Source organism: Panthera onca, chromosome C2, assembly GCF_046562875.1.
Source record: "Panthera onca isolate mPanOnc1 chromosome C2, mPanOnc1 haplotype 2, whole genome shotgun sequence".
NCBI lineage: Eukaryota > Metazoa > Chordata > Mammalia > Carnivora > Felidae > Panthera > Panthera onca.
In genome coordinates, this window is record NC_138347.1 from 126244157 (window position 1) to 126267715 (window position 23559).

Sequence of the window (23559 nt, forward strand, 5' to 3'; positions counted from 1 at the left end):
ACCAAAATCAAAGATAGTATATATTTTAAAAACAAAAACAAAAACCAACAGAACAATATATCTCATGCACTTAGATGCAAAAATCTTGAACAAAATACTAGCAATCCCAACTCAATAATGTATAAAAAAGATTATACACCATAACAAAGTGGAATTTATTCCAGGTACACAAGGCTAGTTCAACATTTGAAAATCAATTAATGTAATCCACCATATCAAAAAGCTAAAGAAGAAAAATCCTACAGTCATATCAATTGACACAAAAAAAGTACTCATAATATCTAACACTCATTCATGATTTTAAAAAGAAGACATCTCTCTTCATGTTAAGAACAGCAGGAAGGGGCGCCTGGGTGGCTCAATCATCCAACTTTGGCTCAAGTCATGATCTCAAGTCATAATCTTGCAGTTCGTGAGTTCAAGCCCCATGTCAGGCTCTGTGCTGTCAGCTTAGAGCCTGGAGGCTGCTTAGGCTTCTGTGTCTTCCTCTTTCTCTGCCCCTCCCCCACTCATGCTCTGTCTCTCTCTCTCTCAAACATAAATTTAAAAACGTTAAAAAAAAAAAAAAAAGAACAGCAGGGAGTTATCTCAATTTGATAAAGACCATCTACAAAATACCTACTCATAATACCTTACTTAATGGTGAAAGACTTCAATGTTTTCCCCCTAAAATCAAGAACAAGGCAAGGATGTTCATTCTCACCACTTTTTTTTTTTTTTTTAATTTACATCCAAGTTAGTTAGCATATAGTGCAATAATGATTTCAGGAGTAGATTCCTTAATGCCCCTTACCCATTTAGCCCATCCTCCCTTCCTCAACCCCTCTAGTAATCCTCTGTTTGTTCTCCATATTTAAGAGCCTCTTATGTTTTGTCCCCCTCCCTGTTTTTATATTATTTTTGCTTCCCTTCCCTTATGCTCATCTTTTCTGTGACTTAAAGTCTTCATATGAGTGAAGGCATATGATATTTGTCTTTCTCTGACTAATTTCACTTAGCATAATACCCTTGAGTCCCAACCATGTAGTTGAAATCACCACTTGTATTCAACATAATCCTGAAAGTTCTAGCAACTGTCATGAATCAAACAAAAGAAGTAAAAGGCATTACAGATTGGAAAGGAAGTAATAAAACTCTCCCTGTTTGCAGATGACATGATAGGCTATGTAGAAATTCCCATGGAATGAGGGTGTCTGGCTGGATCAGTCAGTAGAGCATGCGACTCTTGATCTCAGGATTGTGAGGGTGAGCCCCACATTGGGTGTAGAGAATACTTTAAAAAAATAAAGGGGCACCTTGGTGACTCAGTTGGTTAAGCATCTGACTTTGGCTCAGGTCATGATCTTGCAGTTTGTGGCTTCAAGCCCCACACTGGGCTCTGTGCTGACACTACCGAGCCTGCTTGGGATTCTCTTTCTCTCTCTCTCTCAATCTGTCCCTCCCCCACTTAGGCACTCTCTCTCTCTCTCAAAATAAATACACTTGAAAAAAAATAAAAATAAAATAAAGTCTTAAAAAAAGAGAAGATCCCACAGAATCTGCAAAAACAAAAACAAAAACCTCTTACAACTAATAACTGAGTTCAACAAATATTATTATAGGATACAAGATAAACATAAAAAATTAATTGTATTTCTATATATTAGCAATGAACATTTATATACCAAAATTAAAAATGCTATTTACAATCACTCAAAAAAATGAAATAGTAATAAATCTTAGGTATAGAACATATCTAGGATCTGTAGAGAGAAAACTCCACAATGCTGGTCAAGGATTTCAAGGCCAAACTAAATAAATGGAGACACATACTGTGTTAAAGGCCTGGACAATTCAACATAATTAAAATGGTAATTTTCCCCAAGTTCATATACAGATTTAATGTAATTCCTATCAAAGCCCATCAAGGATTTTTGTAGATAGAGATAAGCTTTATCTCAAATGTATAAGAAAACAATTTTGAAGAAGAATAAAATGAGAGGAATAAATCTACCCAATTTCAAGACTTACAGTAATTGAGATTGTGTGGTATTGGCCAAAAAAAAAAAAAAAAAAAAAAAAAAAAAGACACATAGATCAATGAAACAAAATAGAGATCCCAGAAATAGACCCACACAAATATACTCAACTGATTTTTGGCAAAGGCACAAAAGTAATTCAATAGAAGATGAATAGCCATTTCAACAAACAATACTAAAGCAATAGGACATCTGCAAGGCAAATAATAATAATACATCTCAACCTAAACCCTGCACCTTATTTTAAAATGAACTCAGATGGACCATAGAGGGGTACCTGGGTGGCTCAGTTGGTTGGGCATCAGACTCTTGATTTCGGCTCAGGTCATGATCTCACAGATGGTGAGATTGAACCTCGTAGGGCTCTGTGCTAGGATTGGAGCCTGTTGAAGATTTTCCTCTCCCTCTCCCTCTGCCCCTCCCCCTCTCACACACGCATGTACATGCACTCTCTCAAAAAAAAGGATAGACTGAATGTAAAATGTAGACTCTAAAACTTTTAAGAAAAAACAAAGGAGAAAATTTTCAGGGCTAGGCAAAGAGTTCTTACTCTTGACACCAAAACCTAGATTCATAAAAGGAAAAATTTATAGCTGAGCATCATCAAAATTAAAATCTTTTTTTTTTTTTTTGGTTTATTTATTTATTGACTGATTTTGAGAGCGAGACAGCAAGAATGAGCAGGAGAGAGGCAGGGCAGGGGGCAGGGTGGGGGAGAGAGGATCTGAAGCATACTCTGTGCTGACAGCAGAGAGCCCAATGCAGGGCACGAACTCACAAACTGTGAGATCATGACTTGAGTTAAAGTCAGACACTTAACCAACTGAGCCACCCAGGCCCCAAGATTAAAATCTTTTGCTCTGCAAAAGAACCTATTAAGAGAAGGAGGAGACAAGCTACAGAATGGGAGAAAATATTAGAAAACTACCTATCTCACAAAGGACTCATGTCTAGAACATGTAAAGAACTATTAAAAATCAACAGTAGAAAAGCAAATAATTAGAAAATGGGCAAAAGACATGAAGAGACATGTCACTGAAGAGAATGTACAGATGGAAAATATGTACATGAACAGATGTTCAACACCATTTGCTATTAGGAAAATGCAAGTTAAAACCACAATGAAATAGCAACACACAGTTATCCAGATGGCTAAAATAAAATAAATAATTAAAAAAAAAAAAAGACAAAACCAAATCCTGGTGAGGATGCAGAGAAAGTGGATCACTCATATATTGCTGGTGGTAATGTAAAATGGTATTTGCCATTCTGGAAAATACATTAGCAGTTTCTTGTAAAACTAAACTTATAATTACTATACAACCCAGCAATTGTACTCTTGGGCATTTATCCCAAAGAAATTAAAACTTCTATCACAAAAGATCTGTACACAATGTCCATAGACAAACTGGAATCAACCTATATGTCCTTCAAGAGCTGAATGGTTAAACAAATTATAGAATATCCATCCATAGAATACTAAAAGGAACCAATTAGTGACACACAAAACAACTTAGGAATCTCCAGGGAACTTTGCTGAATAAAAAAAGCCAATCCCAAAAAGTTACATACTGTATGATTCTATTTATATAACATTTTGAAATTATAAAATTTTAGAAATGGAGAACAGATTAGTGGTTGCCAGAGGTTAGAAACAGTGGGGAAGTGAGGGTGGTAAGAGGGAGCTGGGTATAGTTATAAAAAGGCAACAGGAGGTATCATTGTGATGTCTGAACTCTTCAGTATGCTGACTGTGGTTGCAAACACACAAACGTATACACACACTTGTCCACACACACATAAACTAATGTGTACAAGTAAAACTGGAGAAATCTGGGGCGCCTGGGTGGCTCAGTCGGTTGAGCGCCGACTTCGGCTCAGGTCACGATCTCGCGGTCCGTGAGTTCGAGCCCCGCATCGGGCCCCTGTGCTGACAGCTCAGAGCCCGGAGCCTGTTTCAATTCTGTGTCTCCCTCTCTCTGACCCTCCCCCATTCATGCTCTGTCTCTCTCTGTCTCAAAAATAAATAAAAACGTTAAAAAAAAAAAAAAACTGGAGAAATCAGAACAAGACAGAATTGTATCAATGATGTCAACATACTGGTTGTGATATTATGCTACCGTTCTCCAAAATACCACTGGGGAAACTGGGGTCCCTGTATTATTTCTTTTATTTTTAAGTTTATTTATTTATTTTGAGAGAGAGAGAGAACCCATGTGTGCATTCTCATGTGAGCGGGGGAGGGGCAGAGCTAGAGGAAGAGAGAGAATCCAAAGCAGGCCAAGTTGTCAGTGCAGAGCCCAACACAGGCTCCACCTCATGACTGTGAGATCATGACCTGAGCCGAAATCAAGAGTCTGACACTCAACTGACTGAGCTACCCAGGTGCCCCAATCCCTATGTTATTTCTTAAAACTGAATGTGAATCTAGAATTTCCTCAACACAATTTCAATTAAAAAATACAACCATAATATCATGACATATTAATAGTATTAATTCTGATTATATGAATGACAGGATATATTTTAAAAGATCATGATGGGTGCCTGGGTGGCTCAGTCAGTTAAGCATCGGACTTCAGCTCAGATCATGATCTCACAGTTTGTGGGTTTGAGCCCCGCATCAGACTCTGTGCTGACAGCTCAGAGAGAACCTGCTTCAGATTCTGTCTCCCTCTCTCTTTCTGCACCTCCCCTCCTCAAGCTCTGTCTCTCTCAAAAATAAAATAAACATTAAAAAGAGAGTTTATCATGATGGGATAAATTCAAAATGAAATGCACCTAAGAAAAATGTGAAGTTCTATAATTAGGTCCAGTCAATTAAATCAGTGAGGGAGACCTGTTTAGGGAGGGTAACCTGATGATTAGGTCACTTAAGGATTTAAGCAACACACTCTGAGGTTGAATTACCCAGTATGTCTTTCTTCATAAGAAGGCACCTAGGGCAGGAAAACAGCAAGAGATGTCCCAACCTTTAGGTGGTTCCATTGTGTTAATGCAATAATTTGCACTTGTGTGACTCTCTTCTACCTGTGGAACTTCACAGAATCCATTCACAAATCCATTGTGGGCAAAATAGTCTCATTCCTGTATCAAAATGAAAACTGCTGCTTCTTTTTGAGCCCTAAAGGTAACGTCTTTAATATCCTTATGCTATTTGTATAGTGTATTCCAAATATCATCTCTGTTTTGCCCAGGTTTATATAACACATGTACACTGGGTGTGAGATGGAAAAACAGTAATGCCCATGAACTACTGAGGCCAGGCAACATTTAATAGAGTTACATAGAAAGTACCATGGCACTGCATGAAGAATGATTCCTTTTCTGCTAGGACACTAACCAGGAAATAGGAAATGACTCTATGAGATGGAAACTCAAGCCAAAAGTGATTCTTCCCACCTTCAAAGTGTTAAAAAAAAAAAAATCCTCTCCAACTGTTACAGAATATGGTCTTGAGAACACAGTTAAGGGGAGAAAAAGAAAACTTTGTTATCCACACAGCATTCTCCTTTATAAGAATTGTCCTCAGTCATGTGTATTGAAGTCAAGTCTCTGAAGAAACCAGTTAAAAAAGACTCTACCTGATGTAAATGTGCAAGTGCAAAAACAAAGAATACAGTTGACCCTCAAACAACAAGGGATTGAACTGTGCACGTCCTCTCATACACAGATCTTTTTTGATAAATACAGTACAGTACTATAAATGTATTTTCTTATCCTTATGATTTTCTTAATGGCATTTCTTTTTCTAGCTTACTTTATTATAAGAATACAGTATATAATACATGTATTATATGAAATGTGTTAATCGACTATTTATGTTATTGGTAAGGCTTCTGGTCATTAGTAGCCTATTAGTAGTCAAGTTTTGGAGAGTCAGAAGTTATATGTAGATTTTCTATTGCACCGGGATTGGTATGTTGTTCAAGGCTCAACTGTATAGTCAAGGAGAAAGTAAGAGTAAACTTGGAAGTGTGGACAGGACAAAGAGATAAGCCACATTGAGGAGGGTGCAAAGTCTGGAAGAATTCGATCTCTAGCCATGATGGATAGGAATTTGCGCCAGAGTTGGAGAGAGATCCTGGAACCCTCTGTATAATCTTTTGGTTCCTTGTAAATATTTATGCTTTTTTTGCATAAAGAAATTTAGCATCTTAAAACAACGCACGTTTATTATGTTACAGTTCTGTAAGTCAGGAGTCTTACACAGGTCTCACTAGGCCTATGAGTTGGCAGGACTGCATTCTTTCTAGATGCTCCAGAGGAGAATCTATTTCTTTGCCCTTCCAGCTTCTAGAGGCTGCCTACATTCCTGCTCATGGCCCCCTTCTTCCATCTTCAAAGCCAACAATGGCTGATTGATTCCCTTTCATGCTTCAAATTTCTCCTTCCTTCTCTTCTGTCTTCCCATCTCTCTCTCACTGCACCCAGAAAAGGTTCTCAATTTTTCATGTATTAGATTGGGCCCTCTCTGATAATCCAGGATAATCTCCCAGTCTCAAGGTTCCATAATATTAATCACATCTTTAAAATTCCTTATTCCATGGAGGGTAACCTACCGCAGGTTCCAGGAATTAGAGCATGTACATCTTTGGAGGACCATTTTTCTGCTTACGACATGGGGCTTACACTACAGAGGATATTGGCTCTATAAACGACACTATGCCCTAAAATTCCTCCCTCAAATACAGTCAATTATTGTAAGAAAATTACTCTGTATACGAGCAGAAGAAGAAAAGGCCAAGGCTGAGCGAGGACATGGCTGCTGAGCAGGCTGCTGGCATCACTCGCTGCTGCAGTAACTGGTGCCTACAATCCAGCTTTAAAAGGTACGCAAACAAATTCATGCCTCAGGAAAGTGATAGATTATTTCATAGTCTTAAAGTATGGTCTTTGGATCAGCAGCATCACATTACCCACAAGCTTATTAGAATTGCAGACTTCAGGCTACAACCTACATTTTATTGAACCGGAATCTGCATTTTAACAAGATCCCCAGGTAATTCATACTCACATTAAAGTTTGAGAAACATGGGTCTAGAGGCTATTCTCAACCATGGCTGCCCCATTAGAATCATGAGGGAGATGGTTTGATTTTGTTTGTTTAAGTTTTGTTTTAAAATAATTTCAGACTTAGAGAAGAGTTGCAAAATATAGTACAGAGAGCTCCCATATACCCTCTACTTCATATACCCTTCTACTTCAGCCATCCATATGTACATAAGCATAGTACAATTATGAAAATCAAGATATTAACATTGATACAATATCATTAATTAAGCTTCAGGTTTTATTTAAATGCCACCAGTTTTTCCCCTAACATCCTTTCTTTTTTCCCAGGAACCAATCCAGGATCCCACATTTAGTTACCACATATCTAGTTAGTCTCCTCCAGTCTGTTCTTGGTCTTTATCTTTATGACATTCCCTTTTTTGAAGAGTACTACTCAGTTGTTTTGTAGAATATTCCTCAGTTTGGGTTTTTCTGATGTTTTCCCATAATTTGACTGAGGTAATACTTTTTGGCATGTATTCACAGGGAGTACATGATGTTAGTATGTCTTATTCCTGGTGGTGTTAGGCGTCTCTAATGTAAAAAGTACCATTTCCCCCTTTGTAATTAATAAATAACTTAGGGGAGATACTGTGACACTATGAATATTCTGCTTCTCCTCAAACTTTCATCCATTAATTTTAGCGCTTACTAATGGCTAGTATTTGCAACAATTACTGCTGGGATGTTCTAGTTAATGGTGATTTTTCCGTTTATTAATGAGAATTCTGTAAGGAAGAGCTGTTCCTTCTCCTCTATTTATTTATTCATTTATTCCTTCGTTCAACTACTTATATTAGTATGGACTCATGAATATTTATTTTATTCTATTGTTACTTACTTTGTTACTCAAATAATTCCAGCTTTGGCCATTGGGAGCTCTTTCAGATTGGTTCCTGCGTCCTTTTGACTTATTCCCACTCCTCACTCTCTTTTTTCATGTTATTTTTATTAATAGAATTTTTATTTTTGGAATTATTTTAGATTTACAGAAAAAAACTGCAGACAGTACACAGAGTTTCTGTATATCCTTCACCCAGCTTCCCCCAATACTATCATCTTACATAACCATGATATATTTGTCAAAACTAAGAAACCAACATTGGTGCATTACTACTAACTAAACACACTTATTTGAATTTTGCCTGGTTTTCCACTAATGTTCTTTTTCCAATCCAGGATTTAATTAATGATACTCATTTCATTTAGGCCTCCATCCTTTTTGGAGCACTTTCTTACCACAAATGCTCTAGACTTGTATTTTCTCTGCCCAGTCCTGGAACAAACCACTTCTCTCAGAAGGCCCATCCAGGGAGTTTTGAAACATCCCAATGGCCAGGAAGCACCCTAGATTAATTAAGTCAGAATCTCTGGCTGTGAAACCCAGGCATTTAAGAGCTCTCCAGGTGATTGCAATGTGCATTTGAGTACCACTAATCCAGACCTTACCCCCCCACCCCCCGCCCCGTTGCCAAAGAGTAGTTGAAACTATAATAGTAAAGTCCCAAATGCCAAAGACTTAAATGTATTTCCCAGCAGGCCTTTAGGTTTCCTAAAGACAAGAGACTCCAATTTGTCCAACTATAATCAGCGCCTTGCCCAGAACCCAGCACATAGTGGGTACCAGAAGTGCCAAGTGATGAAAGCTAAGTAAGTGAAGCAAGGCTTGGCTCCCTTCATGAAATTAGCCTCAGCCTGACTTCCTTTTTCCTAATCCCCTATGTTGCTTTGGATATATTTGCTGTTAAGTAAAGGCTGCCCACCGCAAAGCCCCTGGGCAAAGTTTCCAGGCAGAAATCCTTGTTTCTCCTCCCTACAATGATGCCATGCTGGCTTCCTCCCACTGGGTCTGCTGTCAGCTCCCCTCATTTGGGTTCCTTTCTGCCACTTTCACCTCCAACGGTCTTTATGGCAAATGCTCAGAAAAGGTAGTACCATTCCTTTATTCCCTGTATTTTGTCCTCCCTTTTCCTGGTGTGCTTCAGTGTCTCAGCTGCTTCTGCAGAGAAGTGCAAAGGGCACAGGCTCTGGAATCAGCCAAACCAGAGTCAAATTCCAATTCTCCCGCTTACGAGATGCATAAACTTGGGCAAATGACAGAACCTCTTTGAATCTCTGTTTCCTAGGATGTAACATGGGGATAACACCACCTACCTAACAAGATTGATGTGAGAAGTCAAGAGAACATTTTTGCTAATCTGGAGCACCGTGTGTGCTCAGAAATGGCCAGTGTGATTGTTGTGGGCATTATTAATGTTGTTGCTGTTGGTGGTAGTAGTAGTAGCAGCGGCAGTAGCAGCAGTAGTAGTATGGGAGTAGTAGTAGTGGTGGTGGTAGTAGTGGGAGGGGGAGGAGGAGGGGGAGGAGGGGGAGGGGGAGGAGGAGAAGGAAGGGGAGAAGGAGAAGGAAGGGGAGGAGGAGAAGGAAGGGGAGGAGGAGGGGGAGGAGGAGGGGGACAAGGAGGAGGACGAGGAGGAGGAGGAGGAGGACGACGAGGAGGACGACGAGGAGGACGACGAGGACGAGGAGGAGGAGGAGGATGAGGAGGAGGAGGATGAGGACGAGGACAAGGAGGAGGAGGAGGAGGAGGACAAGGAAGAGGAGGACGAGGACGAGGAGGACGAGGACAAGGAGGACGAGGACGAGGAGGAGGAGGATGAGGAGGAGGAGGATGGTGAATAGACTGTACTAAACCCCTGAATTGTGCTTGTGCAGATAAACCACAGAGTGACCTCTGGAAAGACCAGCAATTACCTTTACCTCATTATAATAATAAAATCTCCACCCAAGGAGGAGCACACGGTCCATTTACCTAACATACACTGTATGTATAGGCATGTTGCCTTAAGGTGCATGTGTGACCTTATGCCCACGTCTATATACCATGACAAGGCCTCCCTATCTGAATATTCATCCTAACCCTAAATAAAAGGAACCCATTCACCCTTGGGAGTTACTGCTTTTGAAGCCATTCCCCCATGATCTCCTTATCTGCTGCAAATACAAGTTTTCTTTGTGCAACAAATGAAGCCGGTGCAGTTTCTGACTCCTCAAGAAGCGAACTCACATGGGTTCAGTTACATAACTATGTATGGTGATGGATGTTAACTAGATTTATTATGGTGATCATTCTGCAATATGTACAAGTACCAAATCATTATGTTGTATACCTGAAAGTAATATAATGTTATCTGTCAAGATACCTCAATAAAGGGAAAAGAACCTGGGGGGAAAAACGCTGAGCTTTCCCCTTCTCATTCGGCCTTCCCATCTTCTCCCTCTGGCTTAGTGCAGGGAGTGTTTTTCTGGCAACTTGTTCCACCAACTGATCAGTCAGCTAACCGACCAATTAACCAACATGTTTAGCCTATGCTAGGAGGACACCAGAAAAGATGCCCAGGCCCTTCCCTCAGGTCAGTGCAATTAACAGAAGTAGCCCACCCAAGTAGAGTATGTGGGGTCAAGGGTCAAAGGGGAGAGTAGTCCAGCAAGAGTCTGAAAGAAGAGCGACCCATCCAGAAAGATGATAGGAGGTTGGGCCGGAGATGGTGTTTCTGGTGGGAAGCATCATAAAAGCCAGGAGGAGGAAATGAGGGTGTTACATGTCAGTGTGAAGACAGCAGCTGCCTGTAGTTTGTATTTGTTGTCAAGGAATAGTGAGAAATAGACTTGAGGCCTGAATATGCTGGGTCACGAAATAAACAGCAGATTTGAACACCATGTGTTGAGCAACTGGGACACCATAAATCTGACGTTAAAGCCGATTCTAAACATTTGCAAATCACCTTAGCAGTAAGTTGTTGCCGAATTGAAACTAAAACAGTTCTCAGTTAAAAAAAAAAAAAAAAAAAAAAAAAAAAAGACAAGACAGGAAGTACTCAAGGCTCCTACCAACACTGCAAAGTGCCCAGTACCTTGGAGCATTAAAATTAGAAATTTCTCTTAAAGGTGTTTTGACATGAAGAAACATCAAAGACTAAAGAGCTTCAATTTTGGAACAATAAAGCATGTAGGTACAAGCAACCAGGGGTGGAGCAGAGAAAATTATGTAAACTGGTAGGGAAAATGCCCCAAACCAAATTTTTTAAAATGCTATGGAATATCCAACTGCTACTCTTTCTGCAGTGATCAGGAAAGAAGTCCAATTTTTGTAAGTCTTATACCCAATATCAAGGTTGCAAAGTAAGCCTTTTTATTCATGTGTATTTTGTTAGAATCTTTATCTTACTTTAACCTGTCCTTACAGATAACATCTCCAAAGCACACAAAGACTGAGATGACCATGTTGTGCCTTTTAAAACCAGATGAGATAAATAATAAAATGCATGGAGCTCTGCTAACCTTTAAACTATTTGTTCTGACATTTTATTTTTCTAGATTGTTCTGTGACCATTTGGAAAGAGATTTCCAACTAGAATGCTGGCTTTTGCTTTGTGATATGGGGATGAAGGTTTAGGAAGTGAGAAGCCTTTTTATAGAAACAGACATAAGATGTTCTACACATATATTACAACTCCAAATTCTGCTGAAGTTATTTTTCACCTTCTTAACCTATATTTGAATCCCAAGCTATTGGCTATATTCTAATTCGTACTTACCAATGAGCAAACATGGAATCAAGGTGTAGAAAAACCACATGATAAGACTTGCCAAAATTTCTTCTAGAACCGTAGAGGGGGTCTGTATTTGGTCAACTCAGCTTGACCTGGAACACCGTTTCTTTCCAGAATGAAGCATTCTGTCCATCTCAGCCATCCTTGCTTCAGAATGTAGATGTTGGAGCTGAGGTCTGAATTGCTGTGAAGCCTGAATTGTTCTAGGAGGAGCCAGCCCAGACAGCTCAGAAGGGGCGGGCTGTGCAGCACCCTCCTTTCTGTCCAAACCCATATATTGCATCAGAGGGAGTGGTCTAGGAGAGCTCCAGAGAAAAGATAACTCTGACGAGCTTCCATAGAGGCCCCACTGGTGGTGAGCCAGCAAGATTGTTTTACCCTCTCATCAAATAGCTATCCTCTTCCAAGTCTCCATCTTGTGAGTTCATTCAAGCTGAGTACTTATTAGCTCCTTGTGCTACATACTTCAGAAAAAGTAGTTAAAATTTTTTCTTTCTAATATAAAATTTTTAAAAGGTCAGAAGGTAAAGAATATAGCTTTATATTTGCTTCTATTGGCAAAAAGAAAACCTGGAAGGAGATACAGAAACTAACAAGATTGGTTACCTTGGGGCAGAGAGAGAGGGAATCGGGAAGATGTAGGAGAAAAATGGGACTGACTCCTTGCAATATATTTTGTATGTTTGGGGGCTTTCCTTGGAAATTTTTTATTGTGGTAAAATACACTTAACATAAAATTTACCTTCTTGATCATTTTTAAATGTACAGTTCAGTGATATTAATTCAAATTGTGCAACCATCACCACCATTTGTCCCCATAAATCTTTTCATCTTGTAAAACTGAAACTCTGTATCTTCCTTCTCCTTAGCCCCTGGCCACCACCACTATACTTTCTGCCTTTATGATTTTGACTACACTAAGTATCTCATATAAATAGAATCACGCAATGACTTGTCTTTCTGTAACTGACTTACTTCACTTAGCATAATGTCATCTAGGTTCACCCATATTGTAGCATATTGCAGAATTTCCCTCTTTTTTAAGGCTAAATCATATTCCCTCTTTTTTTAAGGCTAAATCATATTCCATTGTATGTATATACCACAGTTTGCTTATGCATTCATTCACCCATCAGTGGACATTTGAGTTGCTTCCACCTTTTAGCTATTGTGAATACGCTGTTATGAATATGGGTATAGAAACATCTCTTTGAGACCCTGCTTTCAATTCTTCTGGGTGCTGTATCTTTTTATACTGTGTGATGTATACATTAGTGGGAGAACATGGGTTTTAGAGTGCCACAGATTTTGTTTCCAGTTTCAGAACTTATTTGCAATATAACCTTAAGAAAGTTAATCACTTATTCTTTCAACAAACATTCACTAAGGGCCTACTGTATACTAGATCTGGGAATTCAATAGTTCCTGCCCTAAACCAAAAACTTACAAACTAGTGAGGAAGATAGGTATGGAACAAATAATAAATCAATATTGAAGATGAAGTGACAGAAATATAGGAGCATTAAGGTAAAATATCTAACCTAGCCTGGGGGATTAGAGAAGTCATCATGAAGGAAGTGACTTTTAAGCCGAGTAATAAATGCTGAAAAAAATTAGTGAGGCATGGTGTACTTAGGAAACTACAAGAAGTTTCATTCAAATGGAGAGCAGCAAGGCTGGGTAATGGGGCTCAAAGGCAGACAGAACCAGGATTCCAGACAGCTTTGAATGCCTTGTTGAAAGGTTAGAGTTCATTCTGAGAGCAATGAAGGTCAAAGGAGGGATTAAAAGCTCAAATCTGACCATGTTATTCCCTGCATTTGAGCTTTAAAAAGTTTATGACTGGAGTGGAGAAAACAAACAATAGAAGGGGCCAAACTGGAGGCAAGAGGACAAGGAGTAAACTATGTTGGTCAATGAGATGAGAGATGTTGTTGGCTTCCATTAGGTTTTCCTAGGTCTGTAGACAGAAGTGACTAAATTCAAAAGATGAAGGAGGTAGAACTGACAGCTCTTAGATTTAGAATGGATTAGGAGGGTGGAGAGGGAGAACATGACTTTCAAGTTCTAGGTTTGAGTAACTGGGTGGATGACAGCACCTCAATTGAAATAATGGAAAGGAGGAGGGAGAGGTGGTTTAAAGCCAGGCAGGGTTGAGGGTGGTACAGTAAAAGGTTGCATGTGTTAAGCTTGATACACTGCAACTTCAGATGCTTATGGGGCAGCTGCAGTCTAAGTATGTTAACGATCTTTGTCTCAAGTCTATGGGGGTGTCAAGGGTATGGCGCCATTTCCCCTACCTTCAGCATTCCAGTGGTAGCTGAGACCAGGAAGTGGGTGAGAACATTCAAGGAGAGTATGTAGATTAAGGAGACATGTGGATGTGCTCCTGGAGAAGACTCACATATAAGAACCAGCACAAGAAAAAAGAAACAGGGAGAAAAAATAGGTCACAGAAATAGCCCTGGAACAAACTATGGTCCTGGAAATGATGAAGGATGGAGAAATCAAGGGGGAGTGCAGAAGCGTCACTGAATTGATCGTTGAAAAATGTCCCCTGGATTTAGCACCAGGAAGGCCATTGTAATCTCACTAAGAGGAGTTTCAGTGGAGAGCTTGTATCAGAAGATAGTTGTAGGTTGAGAAGTGGATGGGAAAAGTAGTACTCCTTTGATGTGAAGGGGAAGAAAGCAACTCCATAAGCCTCATGTTTTCATTAACACAATAGACAATATTTTACATAGTAGTTGTGGGATTAAAGAATACAGACAAAACAAATTAGCCCAGTGCCAGGAAATCAGTAGTCTTCACAAAGCTGTATTAACCATTTGTAATATTAATAATGTTAACAATAAACACAGGGGTGGCTGGCTGGCTTAGTCAGTGGCAGATGTGACTCTTGATCTCAGGGTTGTTGGTTCGAGCCCCACATTGGGTGGAGATTACTTAAAAATAAAATATTAAAAAAAATACAGTAAATAGTTTACTCTAATTAAACTAGCCCTTTAGTTAGCTCTGCTAGCTAGCCCTTTCCAGCTCCCCATCTTATGGTTTGGCCCCTGGATCAGCAAAGAAAGGCTTCCAGTTCAAGATCTCTATTAGAGGGTAGTAGTTAAAAGAATGGGCTCTAGAGACACAATCGATTGGCATCTGGGATCTGCCACTTACTAGCTGTTTTTTAGGCAAGTCATCTAAACAGTGTTTTAGTGTCCTCAATTATAATAGTACCTAATTCCTAGCACTGTTGTGAGGACTAAGTGAGATGGTACACTTAGAATAGAGTATAGCAAAGTAAGTCTACAGTAAATATTAGCTATATATATATATATATATATATATATATATATATATATAATTTTACTACATCATGGTTTATAATATATATATATAATTTTACTACATCATGGTCAAGAACACTTGGTGGATACTCTCCTTGATCACAGCAATGTGAGTCAGTGGTCACATCTGTGTCCTGACCTCTGGTCACCAGCTGATTGTACAGTCTCTCACTGCTCCCCTGGCATCTGATACTGGTTCCCCTTGCCTTTGGGTCTGGACACACCCCAACTTGGGAGTGCTTCATATATGCTGGCCTCACCACCTGTCCCCAGTTTTATCTTTGTTCTCCCAGTCCTGGTTTCCTAATTCTTCTATCCTAAATCCCCTTCTGCCCACAATCTCCATGTGTTAAAAGCTAACAATAAAAGTCAACGTGTACTGGGTATCTACTATGTGCTGGGAATTGTCTTAAAGACTTTCCACAACCATAAACATTTCCACGTATTATACAACAGACTTGCGAGGTAAGATTTGATTTCCAACTTTTCAGATTAGGACAGAGGGCACAGAGAAATTTATTTACTGTATATCAGAAAGCCTGTCAGGGATGGAGACAGGAATTCCAACCAAGGTTTGCGTAACTCCACGTCCCTGTCACTCACCTTACTGTCCTGTAATGTGTTTGAGGAGCACAGTGTGGTGAGTGACCCCAGAGATTAGCAATGGTTTTAGGGAATAGACAAATCTCAATAGGGAATCCTAAGGATCTACCAATTTAGATTTGGGTCAGAGAGATGCATTCAGTTTAGCATTCCAACTGGGAGAATGGCATGAGCCAGGCCCAAGGATTGAAAAGTTGCAGGGAATACAGGAGAATGGAAAGGAAAAGGTAAGTAAACAGAAAATGAGACAGAAAAACACTTATTTACTTATGCTGTGGGGGAAGGAGAGTTATTCATCAGACTTTGGGTCTTAGGATAGTTAAGCACTATGAGTCCCTGTTAAGATGCCTGTCTGCCATGCTGACAAGGCAGTATTGCCTACCAATCCTTCACAAGCCACTGCAAGGAAAGTCTCTGTCTTGGGCTCAGCACACTCAAGGGACACTGAGGGCTAATGCTACCTGCCTGCCACAGCTTTTGAATGACAGTCTCTTGTCAGGACTGGTTCATGACTCAAGGAACTCAGACCATCCACCTCTGCTTGGGCCTGCCATTAGCGAGGACTTCTGGAGGGCTGTGCTTCACCTAGTTCTTATCCTGGCCTAGACTAGATATCCCCACTCTGATCTTGCCTTTCCTCTTCAGACTTTGAGGTACTTCTTTCTATTCCTTCTCATTAGCTGGTTGTGGTCTCTTGTCTATGCAACATGCCCAAGCCAAACTATCCTTTAACCTGTTTCCTGCACTTCTCAGGTTAATGTCTACTGCTTTCCAGAGTTGAAGGATCATCTAGGTCTGAAAACGAACTGCTGGAAAAATAAAACTATTTCCTACTATAAGCAAGTACAGTCTAGAAATAGGAATTTTTTTGTTACACTATTTGCCACTCAACTATTTGATACTTAATTATGGAAGAAAAGGAAAGGAGATAAGTTTTATGGAAAGGTAGAGAGGCAGTGGGTAGGGATTAGGAGGTTGATGGTCAAAGAAGAGATCCCTAAAAAGCCCTCTGAGTCCTGTAGGGCAGGGACTAGAATGAAGCAAGGGGCAGTAGGGTGCAAAATTTGAAGCACTCACTGTTAAGGTTGTGCAAGATAGGTCCTGGTGCCCTGGCATAGACTGCATTATCAATTACTTCATTCCAAAAACCATTCCTTGACCTTCTTGGCACAGAGTAGTTCCCTTTTCCGGGATTTCTAAGTATCTAAGTCCTGTGTTTTTAGTACATCTAACATTTAGTTCTAATCCAGTCTCAATTTTTTTAAGTTTATTTATTTTTGAGAGAAAGAGCAGGAGAAAGGCAGAGTGAGAGAGAAAGAGAAAATCCCAAGCAGGCTCTGCACTGTCAGTGTGGAGCCTGCTGTGGGATTTGAACTCAAGAATAGTGAGATCGTGGGGCACGTGGGTGGCTCAGTCGGTTAGGCATCTGACTTCGGTCAGGTCATTATCTCACGATGCGTGAGTTCGAGCCCGTCAGGCTCTGTGTGGACAGCTCCAAGCCTGGAGCCTGCTTCGGATTCTGTGTCTCCCTGTCTCTCTCAAAATTACACATTAAAAATTTTACAAAAAAAAAAAGTGAGCATCGTAATACAATTTTCAAATGATTATGGTTACTGTATTTTCACTCAACCACTGGTATAACCCCAGTGAGTTGTCAATGATTCTATTAAGTGGAGCACACTGTGCTCAAAGGTCAATTTTTTAAAAAAATGTTTATTTTTAAGAGAAAGCGCAAGCATGAGTGGAGGAGGGGCAGAGAGAAAGGGGGACAAAGGATCCGAAGCGGGCTCTGCGCGGAGCCTGATGCAAGGCTCAAACTCATGAACGGTGAAATCGTGACCAGAGCTGAAGTCGGACATTCAACCAATTTAGCCATCCAGGTGCCCTAAAGGTCAATTTTTTTTTTTTATTAGAGGCTTCCTTTAATCACCCTATGTAAATTAACACCTCACTCTTACTCTCAACCCCCACAACCTGATGATCTATTCTTTCTTTAGAGCACTTCTCCATCAGGCATCACTAGAAAGGTAAGTTTTATGACAACTTTTAGACAACTTTGCCTATTTTCTTCACTATAACATTGCTAGCTCAGAACTCTTGATACTTAAGCATTCAAATATTTGTGGTGAGTTGGTTAGATGGATGGATAAATATCTCCAAAAGCTAAACACTGACACACAATCATACACAGATGTAACGGTTCAAAAATTATTTTTTTCATCTTGGCACCAAGTGATTAGCATATGCCCCAAGGAAATCAGTATTTGTTTTCTGTAACATCCTCGTTATCTATAATCTAGAAAACATATCAAAACAAGTAAAATTTGGCATTACACTCTCCTAGAAACAACAGGCTTGAATATTCAGGGATTACAAATTTCTTCCAAAGAATTCAAGAAAATCAATTAATAATCATTCCTCCAAAATAGAGAACACTTCAGTCTTATTCTGGAACCCACCCGTCACCATAATTTCCCAAAGGCTATCTGCAACTTTTCCAGATACAAATTTTTGTAGAGCCAGCCCAGAAATTTATTTAAACCAACTAGATAATCTTTACCTTAGATGTCCATTTTGTCTATTTATGTTTTCCTACTTCAGTCATTATGATTCCAAAAGGTACCAGAAAACATGAAATAAAGGAAATTGGCTACTCTTTTTGTCTTCTGTGGTTATAACTACAAATAAAATTAGCAACATTACAAAATGCTGAGTCCAGCTTTACCTAGTTTTAAAAACAGCTTAAAAAGTAATTTGAGAGAAACATTTAAAAACAAGCCAGACCGGTAGGTAAATTAAATGTGCTATGCCACTGTAGGCAACAGGCCAATTCTGAAATATTTGATAATGAAAGCATCAACATACTGGCCAACAAACATTTTTAAAAGGGCACTTTGGCTTAAAACATTTACCTCTATGAACACGGCCAATTATAATCGAAACTCCTTCTGTCCTTCAAAATCTCACAATTTCATTTTAGGTTCTACTCCTTAAACAAAAAAGTCTTGGCAAACGGTGTACACTTTCAGATCAAAAGAACATCTCGTTAGTAAACTAGAAAAATGTATTTCGGTTCCTTGGTCACTTGGTTTAGGTCATGTAACAACAAGAAATTAGGGTGTGGAGTATGCATAGCATACTGGTCTGCACGTGTTTAGAAGATGAGGGAGTTGAATCAGATAAACTTGCTGAACCAATAGAACCAGCTTATGAGAACACAGAAGCTTCCTACTTGCCCAGAGTAGAATCAAATAATGGTTTTCCCTAGCAGTAATGTTGTATTTTTTTTAAAAAGTCCACTGGATGCTCTTCAGAACATAAAATGAAGATGTCATTTCTCTTGTATCAAATGTCCTTTAAGGAAGAAATGACTACAGTTGTAAAACCATGATATTAAAGATGAGTAAGTTAAAGCATGTTGTAATACTACATTTCTAATTTGCTGATTTGGACATTGCATCTAAGGTGTTTCTGAAAAATGAGAGTTTCCAGATTCTAAACCAAAAAAATCCATGTTACAGGAAAGATAGGGTCTAACAAAAACTACATTTGGAAACATGAACTGGGGGGGTAAAGGTTGGGAAGTAGATTAATAGAGTTTTTTTGGGGGGGGGGTTTGTTTTTTGCCAGGTACATCAGTAAACACAAGGGGACCATTCACATTAGGTTCTATCCAATAGTCACCTTGTGGGAATTCGACTCTAGGATTGCCAGCTTATTATTCAAGGTAAACCAGAATTCTGAATTTTATGTGAAATTCCCCAATTTTTAAATGTTAACAATTACTTTTTAAAGCACTGTGTGGGCTATATTCCTATTTGGCTGTGCCCTGAACAGGGCACCTGGCCAAGATGTGGGAAAGGGGTAGTGATGAAATTTGGACTTTTCAACAAGGAAAAAGGCTGGGCTTGCATTGATGGGGCAGGGGAAAGAGGTTTCCTAATTCTCACGAAAGTACTTAAGCTGACAGTAGTGCCCCTACTTCTTTGCAATCTCTGGATTAGATGACAGAATGAGAGCATTAAAGCTGGAGATAATTTATGTGCCACAGATCTATAAGGATGGTCTTTTCCTAACAACCCAAGTTACTCATCTGCTAGGCCTTTTTCTTCTTCCAGCAATAGCAATGGATTAGTCTTCCTGTTTTCAGTGATATACCTGTGACACTGTCTTGAATTACACTACGCACCTGTGTTACTGTTCATAGTAAAAGATACATTATATGTGTTCATATATATCCAGCTGAATCCTAACAACTTATGACCAATTAACAGCTACTGCAAAAAGCTATTCATTATTGAACTTATATAAAGTTCTGAAATAAGTTCTTCCAAGATTTTGGAGAAGTTATTTATAGAAGTGGGTTGGGCAGGGTTATGTGTGTGTGTTATCTGTGTTTAAATTGATGGCCAAGTGTCTCCTTCTATGTGGAAGAAAATTTCTGTAATACTGCTCTTCCCAGAACTCTCCTTAGTCTAAAGCAAGCACACAGAGGGCAATGTGGTATGATACAGGATGTACCAGGCTGGGAATAAGGAAACCTGGTTTCCAATAAAGTCCTGCTACTAGCTAGCTATGTACATGTTTTCTAAGGTTTTTTTCCTTCTTCTTAAAATTGCTCCAAATAAAATTCATGCTTATAAAAACAGCCATTGATGTAAAGACTGGTTTAAGACTTTTAAAAAACTGAAAAAACATTTAAGTACAAAATTCCACAGTTCCCAGTGAGGTTTTCATCCCATAATAACAAGAGCACACAATAGATATTATTGGCTCATCATCTCCCTGGCATTTGCAGGCCACCTGGTGCAAATCCACCTGGTCTTGAGAAACTATAGGACTTGAAAGAAGAAAAATGTGGCAACAGAAAAAGATGAATGATGATACCTTTTATATCTGTGTGGAATAGGTTTTCTCTTGTCTGCTTTGACAAATGGGAAGAGTTATACAGCCTGCTCTGCCTGCCTCACCTACTGGATGCTGTTCAAGCTCTGTTTTGTTGAACAATCAGGTGCCCAACTCTGATGAGCTGAAGATGAGTAAACGCAGTGCTTGTTAACATGGTCATAGGGGCTATCTGGGAACTCTCTAGTTATTATAAATCTGACTGTGGCACAGAAATGTGCAATCTACTTCCAGTGTTACCCCATTCCTAGCTGCTTTCTCAAAATCTTAACATAAGCTCAGCAGAGTTTGCTATAAATAGTTCGTGACTGTGATACAAAGTATTAATTGATTAAAAAAAAAAAGACTGGGGGAAAATGGAGAAAAAGAAAGCATTGTCAAATGTTTAAAATTAAATAAAAAGTTGTTTACTACCTAGTCATATTTATAACCACTTTAAAACTATTCTCAACTTCAAGTGATTTTATAGCAAAAAAGGTATGTATACATGACTTTTATTTCCATTACACTTGTCCACTAATAATCTTAATAAAAAAGGGAGACTGACAAAGAATGAAATATGAACTGAAAGGCTTTTAAAAGCAGATGTGATGAAAATGAAATATTGTACATCGATGTCTTAATTATATTTGCAGACTCCTGTTACTTAGTGGGAGAAGCCAGGGCTGCCACCCAGTGGCAATGTAAGTCTTTAAATGATTTTAAGATTTAAAGAATAAAAAATATTTAAAATAATTTTAAAAACACAAAACCAGAAACCTCATGAATTGGACTTCAATTTTAACATCAGTAATTTTGTTGTATGAAATGCTTATCTAGAACATACTGAAGAACAGAAACATTTATTTGCTTAGGAAGCACTGGGGAGTTTTTGAAAATATCGTATGATTTCCTAGTTAAGTTATATGGCTTTAGTAAGCATTTTAATTAAAATATTGAAGGTTACTTTGCTTAAATTTAAATTCCAGAATTAATAATGTGGGGTTGGGGAGCTAAGACCACAAAATACAGCTGTTTTCTTTCTTCTGTGACCTGCAGAAGTAGATTCAATACTCCAGAGTAGTCTCCCAAAACTTCTGCTTGTTAGTAAACAAAAACCTAATAGAAACCCCTGCAAAAGTAAGATTTTAAAAATAACTTTCTCTAACCATTTGGCACATTCCATTTTTTCCTCAGGTATAATCAATTTTAGTATCTCAGTCGACAAAACTCAAAGCTAAAAGGAGGAAATGAAAATAGTAGAAATACCATGCCTGGTAATTACTGATGTTCAGAGGTGGGAAGAAACCAAGTAACTCACTGCCTCCTATTTTCCCAACATTTGGCCACAGCTTTTTTCACACTGACATAGATATAAACATACCCCAAAACAAGATGCCTTGGTAAAATAACAACAGAGAAAGAATAATTTAACACTAAAGCATCCACTTAGAGTTTGAAAAGCTAAGTATCTCAGACACTGTTTTATTCTCCTGAATAACCAGTTAAGAAAGAAGCACCCTCTCAAAAAATCTTAGAAATTCAGAGATTTTTGTTTCCAATAGCTGTAAATTAAAAGTATACAAGACATATTTTCTAACCTATATCCCATTTGTTTTGCTTTACAATGAAGACAATAATTTTTTTTTAAATGGAAGACACAACATCCTTGATATTTACAATGGCTTACGACAAATACCTGAAAATAATTTCTAATTTTCCATTTATTATTGCTATTTAGTCACAGAAAAGATCAACATTCTCCATGAAATTTATTTTAGCATATGCCATATAATGATATAATAATTTTATATGAAGAGAAACCACTGCGGAAATGACTAACATGGTCCCTTACAGGGAAATAAAGGGAAAAAAAAAAAACCAATAAATTCTTCCATATAAAGACTTCTGATCTGCATCATTTTCTCAAAATATAAAACCTTAATATTAGAAGCAAAAAGAAAAACAGCAAAGAAAACAATAAAAAAGAAGACCAAGGATAAGGAATTGCTTTGTGCAGATGCTTTGCATATGTAGTATATATGTATGGGCTGAGTTATAATAAAAATACTTATGTATTATAGTCATTCTCATGTAGAGTTAGAAAGCAATTTCCAATCAAGCATGACTGGACTGACATTTTCTCAGTCTTCAATTATGTGACGAATTATAGCTGTGTAGCAGTCACTTCTGGTCAGTATTATCATGACAAATGCTTGATAAGATACAGTTTTTCTCCTTGTTCACTTGTAAAAATTGGTGCCTTTTTGTAATGTTCTACAAGTTCTTCCATGGTGCTGAATTTACGCTGCCCAATACAGTAGACAGTCTCTTTTAGTTGAACTTTAAAATGCTTGTTTTTCCCTTGTGCTTTTAGTGATACAGAGAAATCATTTGGCTAAAAGAAAAAAACAGGTAGGGTAAACATTATGAAAGACATCTATTACCATTTTTATATTAAACTAATAATAGCTAAAATCTGAGCACTTACTAAGGCTCTAATTAAATTATTTACATAGATTATCTCCTTTACAACTTCTAACAAACCTATTTTAGAGATGACAAAACTGAGGCCAAGAGAAACTAAAAATCATCCATCTAGTTAATAAGAGAGCAGGATTCAAACTCAAGCAGACTCCAAAGTCTCTTAAATAATATGCTCTAACACCCACCAGCAAATCCTTTAGTTTAACATCTGGGACACAAGAGCTAGCTTTTCTCCTATCAGACTATTGGAGCAACACATGAGAAAATGTGGGCTAATAGTAGCTATCCTACAGACTGAGATAATGCTCTGAATTCTCAGACAGTAAGACACTAATGAGAAATCATAAACTCAAATGCCTACAAGGGGAAAAAGACATGTAAACAAGTCAGAGTGGACAGACAAGGAGGAACAACAGTCCATGGCCAATCCAAAGGCCAATCCACTTAGCTGTGATTGCTGCTTTATAGGAATATAGGCAATTTTGGCAGGCCCTCCAATTTCAAAAGGAAGTCTGTCATCTGAATTTTTATAATAAATCTCAATATTTAAATACAAATTCA

At 38.5% G+C, this 23559-nt stretch overlaps 2 protein-coding genes across 13 annotated transcripts in view; both read right to left on the minus strand.

Moving 5' to 3' along the window:
- The window catches only part of IL20RB (interleukin 20 receptor subunit beta), a 34187-nt gene extending 21447 nt beyond the window's left edge, over positions 1–12740 (minus strand). For all 7 annotated transcript variants that reach the window (XR_009612062.3, XR_013549850.2, XR_009612061.3 and 4 more), the window contains exon 1: positions 11672–12740. Coding sequence is in view for 3 of the 7 variants with exons in the window: in XM_060638744.3 (XP_060494727.3) it covers positions 11672–11711 (40 nt within the window). In the remaining 4 variants the exon portion in view is untranslated. The remainder of the gene's footprint in view (positions 1–11671) is intronic.
- A 9236-nt stretch (positions 12741–21976) lies between these two features.
- NCK1 (NCK adaptor protein 1) overlaps positions 21977–23559 on the minus strand; it is an 85787-nt gene continuing 84204 nt past the window's right edge. For all 6 annotated transcript variants that reach the window (XM_060638739.3, XM_060638738.3, XM_060638741.3 and 3 more), the window contains one exon: positions 21977–22909. In XM_060638739.3, coding sequence (XP_060494722.1) covers positions 22715–22909 — 195 coding nt within the window. In that variant the 3' untranslated portion in view covers positions 21977–22714. The remainder of the gene's footprint in view (positions 22910–23559) is intronic.